This window comes from Psittacula echo (genome assembly GCF_963264785.1).
Source record: "Psittacula echo genome assembly, chromosome: 1".
Lineage (NCBI taxonomy): Eukaryota > Metazoa > Chordata > Aves > Psittaciformes > Psittacidae > Psittacula > Psittacula echo.
In genome coordinates this window covers 137392394-137403960 of record NC_137735.1, presented here as the reverse complement: position 1 = coordinate 137403960, position 11567 = coordinate 137392394, and the positions used below count along the sequence as shown (strand labels likewise).

The following is an 11567-nucleotide window of genomic DNA, read 5'->3' as shown; positions in this document are numbered from 1 at the left end:
GAGGGAGGGCCCTCGCGCAGCGCTGCCGGACCGGGCGAGGCTCGGGCCTCGGGCCCGAGATGGCGGCGGGCTCCGCGGCGGGGCGCTGAGTCACGGCGTCAGCCTGGAAACAGTGACAGGGCTCCCGGGTGGTGCCCGTCTGTAACGATCCCCGGAGGAACGGCGCCTTCCGTGATTGACCACGGTGACCTAGCGCTCCGCAACGCTGCTGCGAGACGGGCCCGCTCCGCTCTCGCCAAGTAAAGGCTGCGGCGTGCGGAGGTAAGAGCAAGTTGCTAAAGGTCAGGGAGTGAGTCAGCAGCTGCGCTTGGTCCCGGCCCCAGCCTCGCCCCTCGGATTTGTTTCATTAAACAGACACGGGGTGTAGATTGGGTCCAAAATACAAGTTGGTGAGGGGGGAAAAAAATCCCAGCTTCTTAAAATCCACTCAGGTCTATCAGTCCTGCTGCCCTATGAGTGCCTTGAGAGCATCTCCCAGACACTCCCATACATTTATTGCCAAAATAACAACCTGGTTGGGGTATGTACGACTTCTGCTTTACTGTCAGAGACGCTACAGGTATTGGCTGGGTTTGCCAGCCTACACAGTAACTCTGAGTGACTGCAGAGCTAAGAACGGACTCCTGATCACCTGAGGCCAAACCCTCATCGTAAAATACATCACTATGCGTGATCTGAGCAAAGCAAATACATGCACAATTCAGAACAATCATCAGGGTTTGAGGCTGATGCGAGGATTTCAAGATTTTGCAATCGCTGGGATGTTTTCCAAGAAAAGCGTTCCTTCCTTATCCCATTTTCAACATCGTCCCCATCACGTGAACGTGTCCCAAATCCTGTATGAAAGCTTGTATTGTAATTTGGTATCTACAACAGTTCTGACTTTCCGGCACGCTAATGTAGCTTTGGAAGTAAATAGGTAACAAGAACCCCAACGAACAACCGGTTAATTATTACAACTTCAACGGAAATGGTTCCGTATTTAGAGCTCTCTGCCAGCTTTGTGTCCCATGAAACATGCCGTTAGTGGCCACTAGAGGGAACGCTGGTATTATTGTTTCCACGGGTCTGCAGGGATAATGCAGTTGGAAAAGGAAATGAAATCAAACACACAGAAGTCGTACTTAGATCAAAGCACACTCGGTGTGCAGGTGTCCTTGGCACATCAGCTTAAGGTTTGGCTTTTCCAAGATGTAAGAGTCTGCCTGTCAGTAAAGGCATTGCCATCTGTAGGCACTATTTGAAGAGAGACACTACTTTCAAAAACATGCAGTATATTCTGCAGTGTGAATTGGAAACTATTACTCCTTATACGTGCACGTGCACGTTTAGCTTAGAAAAAAAAAAGGTAGAAAAACAGTGCCATGGAATTTAACTAAAAATCTTCTGTGCTTAATCACGTAACAAACAAACTCTTTAGAGGTCATTTTCCCAGTTAAAAAATGTGGGAGTTATTTGAACAAATGCCTCCAGGAAAAATATGAAAATTGATGTTGAGATTCAACTATTAAGTGACTAGACAGTGTATTACAATATCAAGTGTCTAGCCCTACATCCCACAAGCTCAGATTTTGCCTATATTTAGAATTCAGGCTTTTCCTATGTAACTGATACATCTTTGTACAGGAAAGCTTTCATGGTATCCTCTGTCTAAAATACTTTTTTTTTTTTTTTTTTTTTAATAAATTGAAAATTGGTAAACCAGGAAATGTCTTTTTACATCACTCTGCAATAAATTTAACTTTGAAGTTGTGGTGTTCCTTCCTCCCTTTCTCTTTTGATCTCCCTTATACATCTGAACAGCCTTTAGGCTCTTTGGAGAAGGACTCAAGCTTCTTGCTTTTTTAATGAGTTTTGATGCAGACCCTGCATTTCCAGACCAGGACTTGGGTATGCAGATGTCTCCATTCTGCAAATAGGATACTCTGCTTGTGGTAGACCGATCTGAAAGGCAAAACTCACAGTTTGCTCTCCTAAAAGCTCTGTCTGCTGCAGTATGGAAGGTGGAGAGTACAGAGGCCAAATCAAGCAGCTACAGAAGATACAAAATCCTGTCTCAAGCCCCCTCAGATTCTTCAGAAAAAGACTTGTTAATACCTTGTTATGGAGCAGCGCCCCTCTACTCTGCTCTCATGAGACCTCACTTGGAGTATTGTGTGCAGTGCTGGTGTCCTCAACATAAAAAGGACATGGAACTGTTGGAACAAGTCCAGAGGAGGGCCACGAGGATGATCAGGGGACTGGAGCACCTCCTGTATGAAGATAGGCTGAGAAAGTTGGAGCTGTTCAGCCTGGAGAAGAGGAAGGCTGCGTGGAGACCTCATAGCAGCCTTCCAGTATCTGAAGATAGGCTATAGAGATGCTGGGGAGGGACTATTCATTAGGAACTGTATTGGCAGGACAAGGGGTAACGGGTTAAAACTTAAACAGGGGAAGTTTAGATCAGATATAAGGAAGAAATTCTTTACTATAAGGGTGGTGAGGCACTGGAATGGGTTGCCCAAGGAAGTTGTGAATGCTCCATCCCTGGCAGTGTTCAAGTCCAGGCTGGACAGAGCCTTGGGTGGCACGGTTTAGTGTGAGGTGTCCCTGCCCATGGCAGGGGGTTGGAACTGGATGATCTTAAGGTCCTTTCCAACCCTAACTATTCTATGATTCTATGTTTCCACCACACTGTGGACTTTTTCTACCCAAAACGAAAAGCATTTTCCCCAAACTAAATGTTAAATCTATTTGCTGTGCAGGTTCACAGTTCTCTACGAAAACTTACGTGAGCATGCTAGGTGTGAAGCCAAGTCCTCTGAGATCCATTGGCCCAGCTTCCAGATACAGACCTTGACAGTAAATAGCACTACGGATTTAGAGCCTCAGTATCACACTTACCATCTGTGACATACCCAGAAAGCACAAAAATATGCATCTTACCTAGAACTGAGATTAAAATCTTGTAAAAATGAGTGTCTGAATCGTTTTGAGACAGACATGTAGCAGCTTTTTCGTTTGCAAATTACCCTTTCTCCTTTGCATGCGTTCACTTTGCTGAGTGAATTCATATTCACTCAGTGAAGATGTAAAAGAAAATGAGTAAAAGGACAGGTAGTCCACGCAGTAAATGGCAGCAAGACACAAAAAACTATCAAAGCTTACTTACTCAGCTCCTTGGTTGAAGCCAAATATGCATCTTCTAAATTTCAGAATTAAGATTATGTCAATGCCATCCTTCTTGCTCTGTATGCCTAGGCTCTAATTAAATCATTACTCCCCCTCCACACACCCTACCTCCCCTTACGCCATGCCCAAAATGAATGGGTGCTCAGAGAATGAATCAATACTGTGTAACACAGACACTGTTGGTAGCTTTGCTGATTCAGTTGCTTCTGCTGTTGTAAGAGAGGTAGAACATAAGGTGGGGGATTGGGAAGTGTTAATTGTGAGTTCTTGTCACATTACACATGGCTACCAAGAAGCACAAAACAAGCAGGAGAGACCACACCAATGGAAAATAAATATACAAATAAATTTGCATGCCAGCTGTTTACCTCTTAAAATTGCCAGCCACAAAGTTAAGAAACCACAAGGTTGATTTGAAAAATGCATAATATTACAAAGTCATATTAGGAAAATATATACTGGGTTTGTGCCTATCTCTACTTTTCATCTCTCCTGTTCAAAGCCAGTGTCCTGTCCTGATGACACAGCTGCTACTGCTGACTGTGAAATACAGCTATCGTTTTAATTCTGCTACAGGAGTTTTCATGTCCACATGTAGACATCCACCTTCATACTCACCAGGCATCACAGCAACCCTGCTCACCAGAGCTTCCACTTCCACCCAATGGAGCAGCCTCTGTTCTGCAGCCATTCTGCCAGACCCTCTCACATCAGTTTTCTCCTTTCACAATGACTTCCAAGCTATTTGTACTCGATTTCTTCTTCTCACAGCCTTTTGTGGCTAGCTGCAATGGTGGTTGGGTCTCCACCTTCTTAACAACAACCTTGGGCGTGCCTGCTCCTACATTTCATCTCTTTTAATCTCCTCACAGAGGATGCTGTTGGGAACATGGAGCAGAGGAACAGAGGACTTGTTGCTCCTAGAAAAGATCTTTATTTCTTGAGCACTAGAAGGGAAACTTCACTTGTCTCATGCAGTGATTCAAGTTGGGGGGAAACAGAACAAATAACATGCCAGGTATATATTTTGTATTGTTTTCTTCCAAGACAGGTCAGGAATTAATGAGAAATTAATTCCATGTCATTATGGCAAAGATTCCAGTTTTAGCTAAACTTCTATCACCTACAAAGATACAGCAAGATAATAAATGACAGATATAGAAAAAAAGAAAGACCTGACATAGCAAGAAACAGACCAGAAGAGTGATAAGAAAACCCTATATCCCAGCTCAAAAGTTGCAGTAAAACAAGTCAAGAAGAGACTACAGATATCCGCAGGTTCCCCCTATGCTGGTTGGTAAATTAAAATGGCAGGGAGCATTCCTGGGCAATGGAATACAAACATCTGTCCTGTAAATTTACCAGTTTTTTAGATTAGCCCTGGCATGGATTTTGTGTGGGCCAATAAGAAATAATGATCAATTTCAATAAGAAATAAAACCAGCTGGATACAGCTGGTGAGCTACCATAGGCCAAGGACTATTCTCAGTTGTCCATCTGCGTATAGCTACCCACACAGAAAGCTGGAAAAAAGCTTGTAAGATAGCTTATAAATGAGCCCACAAAAATACTGGAAAACACAATGAATGTTGGTTGTTCAATGCCTTAGTACTAGCAAATAGTCTCAGGCACATAAAATTCCCTATGATGGGTATAACCATACAGATGCAGCCAAAAACTTATGGTACAGTGAAGCTAAGATTGATTGAGACAGTCACACCACCTGACTCCACAAGGACAAAGATACAGCATGGTGGTAAGTTGGGTGGCCTTTTCCAAATTAGACATTTATCAGAACTGAGTTTCCAGCATCTTCAGAGATGTGGGGAGCAGGTCCCAGATGCTCACTCGGCTGCCAGGGAATTAGTCTTCCACAGAGACACCTGCACAGCACATTACCCTTTCCCAAAACTTCATAGCTGTGCAGCTGAAATAATTCCATACCTTAAAAGAAGAAAGAACAAAGTATTCATACCTTGATGCTATTTTTAGGCCATCCTAATTTAATTTACCTCAATAAGAAAAGGTTTAGTCAGCAGATATTATCACAATGGCCTAGTGTAACTTAAGCATCAGTTTTTCACATGGTTTTGGCTGGGCACAGGTTCTTTTTATGTAACGGTTTATGTCTCTTCCCTGTTCCCCTATACATACATATATATCTACCAGTTCTAAGGGAGAAACACAACCCTACCCATGGTATGCACACAGCCATGGCAATGCCATTTCTGCACTCCAGCTCATCTTTATCTGCCGCTGTAGAAGGGACAGGGATGGGACAAGGGGATGAGGAAAGGAGAGTCGCTGCCCAGTCAACCAAACCACTGCATCCCAGCATGCACCCAGCCAGTCACTCCACTTGCCTTACACCCCGCTACTGCCACTGGCTCTTCACCTGGCTGTCAGAATAAAGATAATTTAGAGGGAAAGAAGGAAATGGTTTGAAGAATAGGCACTGTTAAAATGCAATTTTCTTTGGGTTTTTCATATCCTACAAAGATTATTTGGCTTCCCTTCAGTCCATGAAGTGAGTGTCCAGCCTCTTAAGCATCTTTCTGAGCCAAAAGGTAGATTAAGAACTTGGAAACAGCCTTGGTATGTATCTGAAAGAAATACAACTCTCAGAATGATTTGAAAATGATCCGAAATTCTGTGTGACAGTCAACAGCACAGATCTGTACATCCTCAGCATACAAAGAAGCAATTCTCCCAGAGAAAACTGCAGTAATACCTATTTTAGTGCTACAGACACAGGAAAATATCTTAGAAACTTAAAAAAAAACCCAAACCACCACACCTATAACCATCACATATGCAAATGGATAAAAAGAGCTTGGACCTAACATAAAAACTTTAGCAAGAGCATGTTAGAATGTCCGCGCTCTGGCAAGCTGACTTTGAGCAAAGCCACTTTTCAATTTGTTCAGCAGAAGCTGTCAGATGCTGTAAGTGTCTGAAAAAGGACTAGGAGTTTGATGTGCCAGGTCTGTGAAGGATGACAGCAGATACTGATTTTATACATCTCGGAATTCTTGATTTTGAAAAACAATAATGCTTGACATGGAAAGTCTGTTATAAACTACAAAATTACACAAATCGTAACCTAAGTATCTCAGGGTCACCATACAGAAAGCTTAGAGCACCCAACATTCCAAACAGAACAAAATAAAACCACCAAAACCAAACCACAACCAAACCCGCCATTCCAGTAAGAACAGTCTTTACTGAATACAAAAAGCAAAAAAAAACACAAAGAAAGAAGGCAGAGTGACAGTGATTTAGGTAGCAGATGGTTTCACATTGCTCTTCACAGATTTGCCCCAAGAGTTCCACAGTCAGTCACTTCTGGACCTCAAACAGGAGATCCAAAGGGAATGGTTTCAGAAGTGTTTATTCCAGATGAACTTGAACAAAATCCCATAAAGCACAAACAAATGGCATTTTAAAAGTGATGGCACCAGCACTAATTCCAAGGAGACTTGTTTTCCTCAGGGTTTAAGTCTTGTGATCGTCTGAGGGCTGTAGTTGAATTTTGTTTCTCATGGTTAAAGCATTTGTAAACATTTGCGCCATGTGGATTCTCTTTAGCTTAGTAACATGTGAGCCCATGAATGCTTTTTTCATACAGGATTTCTCTTAGGCTTTTCTCGCCTCACCCAGCAGGGCGTATTTTCAACATTGGAGCATCTGGGGGTTTTCTCCCCTTTAGAATTTAGCCAACTATTAAATTCATTTAAATCACTGGTAAGGTTGGGGAAAGAAACAAACATGTATGTGCCAAGCAACTGTCAAAGCCCTGTTCCTTTAAGCGACCTGACTACAAATAAAGATGATAAAAATCTTTAATAACAGAAGCATCAGTCAATCTAAGTACAGACACAGACAGTCTTATAAGGTAAACATGATATAGTTCAAAATTATTAGAGCTATCTTTTGAAAGGTCATTAAAAATCAGAGACTTGGTATGATTTCCTTCTTAGGATGAACACTCACCATATTTATGACATGAAGACTGGCATGTTTGAAGTGTATGTATGAACAGATGCAGGAGAAATCCCACATGCTGAGTGATGGAGGATATAATGATTTGGATGAAACTTACAAAGCAACAGTTTATTTCTGTTGGTTAAACTGCCCTGAATTTACCAACAAAGAAAATTACGGAAAACATCCAGTCCCCAGGAAGAACACAATAAAACTGCTGCACCATGAAGTTGTACTTTGGGACGCAGAAAATCCGAAGTCCCTGATTATCTTAAATTCGTCACTGTACAGCTTTTCCCCAGATACAAACTCCAAGCAAATCATCAAATACAAAGCAGCTATGGTGATTACCACACGACCATGTAGTCTATTCTGAGCAGAGAGAGCATTCACAAAACATCTCTTTACGAAAATCAACATGAAAGAATTCCAGTTAAGAATTATGAATGTTTTAAGAAATGAATATAAATAGGTCACTTGCAACCTTATGATAATGGAATTAGAACACAACAATATCAATAAACAGAGGGGTTTTTATATAAAAGTGTTGTTTATTGTAAGGAAACTTTAAATATAACCAACGATATTGAAAATATGATGACTGGCTTTTATGGCCTTGATAGTAGTTTACTGCCATACAAGTAATTTCTAGCATTTTTTCTTAATCACATCAAGCTAGTGCAAAATATAGGTAGCTTTTAGAGATTAAGCATACAGAATGGCAAAAGTGTAGATTTTGGTTACCTGATATTTCCTTCTAGTATAACAGGCTTCTCTTTTTTCCATAAATCAAAAGTACAAAGGCAATTTATCGAGTATGCAATTATTCATACCAGGTTTCTAGGTTAAAAAAAAAAAACCAAAACAACAACAACAAAAAAAACCCAACCAAAAAACCCCCACATTTTCAAATTTTGCTCAAATGGCATTTTTTAGGAATCTGACTTATAATTTATACCATACTGTATGATATAAATTACATGTTGTTATTATATAATCATAATTTCATTTACAGCTATGATTATATAAATTGTCAGAACATATAACTATAGGATAGTAATTACATCGATGTACACAAATATATGGCATTAGAAAAGTCATTATCTAAGAAGGAAAGATGGTAATAATTCAGGTGTTTGAAACAGGGCAGAAGCAGCCTTCCTACAATTCTTGTAGTATCATTTTGGCAGAACTATTGCCAGTCGCCATTATGTGCACTAGCTTTCCATGAACATCAACAGACAGGTCAGTAAGCAGTATTAAAATTGGACTGTGCCTGAAATTTCCAGGGTCACAGACCCTTGTAAGCAATGAGCCCTGTGCTCATAATTAAGATGATATTCTCTCTCCTCAGTCTCAGAAGGTATCCCATACTATTATGGCAAAAAGATATTATTTTATGATGACCTACATGTTTCTGAAAGCAGGATGTGTTAGCTTTAACAATGACACACTTTACAGACTTGTGCAAAGCTTTTGAAGTATTGATCTTTCAAATAAAAAATATTTTTGTACTTCCTGATACGTGTTTTTCAAGGACAAGCTTAGTTTAGCATGGCTTTCGGTATCAGTCACTTCAGTAATTGAATCTGGTCTTTGATAGCTAAGATCAGACTGCAAGAAGAGAGAAATACAGAGATCATTTCATTTGAAACAGGTAAAAGATTTAACAGATAAAAAAAGTGAGATCTAAAAAAATCTGGAGAACAAGCATAGATAGAGAAGACAAAATGCATAAATATAACACAAGGGAGAAGGAAAACAGCACAGGGTTATATATGATTGGGTAGAACATGACAACGACCTATGCCTTTAAAGCATGAAGGTTAATTTGTCAGCTGTCCTCACTCATGTACAGAATACGTGTAACTAATAAAAAATGCAGTTTATTGCAAAAATATACAAGTCCTCTAAATTGCATAAGATATTACAATGTCGTGCTGAAACATGACATATTAAACGAAGAGGACTTTAAAACAAATTACAAAATGTTAAAAATCAGATTTGGGTCATGAGCATTACACAAAATGCATTGTCATGCTTTATCTTACGATTAGTCTTGTGATTCACTACATCTGTGATAAATGCAACGTAAAATCATGACAACTGTAATAGTCAGAAAGTAATATCTACTGTATATCTTCTGTATTAATACATATAAACACTTTGTGTGCACTAATACTTTCAACATATCACATTCAAACTAACAGTCTTTCCAGAAAAGTTGTAACCTTTTTGAAGAACAGAAGATGGTTTAACAAGTTCATGGCATGTGGGGTTTTTTTTGAAATCTACTCTAAGGAAATGCTGTGTGAAAGGACTTGATTTTCAAAGGTGCTGTGTTACTACAGGTCCTCTTGATACCAGATGAAACTATCAGGGCTCAGCACTTTTAAAAATCAAGTCCATTATTTATTAAATTCCTGTTTTATTTACTAGTATTTCCACTGTAAGAAGTCAAAAAAAATACCCCCAAACCCATTCTTAAAATCACAGAAAATGCTTGGCATCTATAGGAAGAAAGACAATTTCTCAGTGGACTAACCACTACTGTGCTATATTCTCATAACAGATCTTGTGGCTCCAATGTTTAGTTCATGCACTGGTATCGGCAATGTCCATGTTTGTTCCAAACAGAGCAACTAGCTGCTCTTCATAGTTTGCAATGTTTCTTTTCAGAATTTCCATACAAGGTCCCAAAAGCCTTTCAAATGCCTGCACATCCATAACTAATATAGAAGGGGAGAGAAAGAGAAAAGAAAAATACAATGTGCATGTCAGTTGCAGACACTAATCTTGGTGTTCATGACATTCCAATGTAAGATTTTAAATGAAAGGACAGATACTACTGAGATATATACTTTGTTTGCACAGAAGAGAACCACTTACCGTAGCAAAACCAAGATCAACCAACACATTGCTGCTGCCTTGAAACTTCATAAATAAACATAGAATTTGCTGCATTTCTTATTTTGAAAATATTTTCTTATTAAGGTTTATGTCACTCAAGAGCTGCTGAAGAAGTCTGGATTCCTCCCAAGAATACAGTTTTAAGACCCTTGAGATTTACAAGAAATACATCTTTTGCTGATGTTACTGGCTGTATTTGGGGGCTAACTTGGCATATATCCTTGCTATTTTTACTTGCTTCCACCCACAGTGGAAATTGTAATAGATACTTATTTCCCAGCAAACATGCAAAAAGTTGGAGACAGTAATTCACATGTAATGTCAGTGTGCAGCTGACCAGAATTTTTTTTACCCGATCACATACTGTTATCCATTATAGTTCTAGGGAACCAATAGGCCAGGGAGGAAACTTCATACATGAGCCAGCTTCCAATCTGGTGGCCTGTAGTCTCTTGGCTACTGAAAAAGAGTCAAGATCTCTGCTATTTGGAAAGTGCCAGAGATCTTTGTGACTCACCCATACTAAGTAATGACACTCTTCCTCACCACTGCCTCTTAGTCTTTCCTGTCTATCCTCTTTGATCTTTATTGCCTGATCACCTCTGTGTGTTTGGAGATAAGGATTTAAAAAAACCCAGAACCTTTGTAAGTGAGAAACTTCTGGTTATTGGCTCGGTAAAGTCATTCAAGAATGCTAAATCTGTCATTGCAGGATACAGTTTTCCCATAATTAGATAAAAATATTTACGAGGTAAGCACCAGACCATGAAAAGCAATGGATGCAAAGGGTTATCTATGAGCACAACACCTTTGGTCTTTGCATTCTCTATGCCTGAGACTACAGTGTGATTAAATTAACAGCTTGTGAAGACAAAGAATATGCTAAAGCTTAAGTCATGGTAATAAAATAGAACAGGATTTTTACCACAGTTATTTCTTGGATGAAAGTCTACTGAGAAAAGAAATAATTTACCTTTCTGCAGGGTATTAAACATTTATCTGATAATTATAAATGGTTTGCAGCAATACTCTCTGTAATGTCCGGAAACAATTTTTGCTTCCATGCAATCAGAGAAATTTTGGAGAATTTGTGTTTAATACCAGTTATCAATTACAAATAATTTTTGCAGATTAATTATGTAAATAGGAATGCACAGTAATAGATGATAAACAGTCATATTTGGGTAAAGGTAATTAAATCTTATATTCTGGAGAAAGACAAGAGTTCACAGTAAAAACAACCAGGTAGATTATGTATCATTTCGTATTAGATATAAAATACTACTGAACAATACCTAAACATTTGACAGTGCCAAGAGCAAATGCAGAGGCGGCTCGTGGTTTGTTAGTTACAAGAGCAAGTTCTCCAAAATACTGTCCTCTTGAGCATCGAGCTATTTCAACTGCTCCATTCTCTTCTACATCTTGTTTATCCTGAAATATCAGGTAGAAAAAGAGAAAGGAAGATAGAGAATGATACACGGATGAACTCAGGACTGCAT

General features: G+C 39.6%; 1 protein-coding gene across 1 annotated transcript in view; it reads right to left on the bottom strand.

Annotated features, from left to right (window-relative positions):
* Nucleotides 1-9750: 9750 nt before the first annotated feature.
* Nucleotides 9751-11567, bottom strand: part of PRKAR2B (protein kinase cAMP-dependent type II regulatory subunit beta) — a gene marked incomplete at both ends in the record, with an annotated part of 88684 nt that continues 86867 nt past the window's right edge. The window contains 2 exons of the mRNA XM_080614676.1: nt 9751-9884; nt 11361-11499. Of these exons, the coding sequence (XP_080470802.1) occupies nt 9751-9884; nt 11361-11499 (273 nt within the window). The remainder of the gene's footprint in view (nt 9885-11360; nt 11500-11567) is intronic.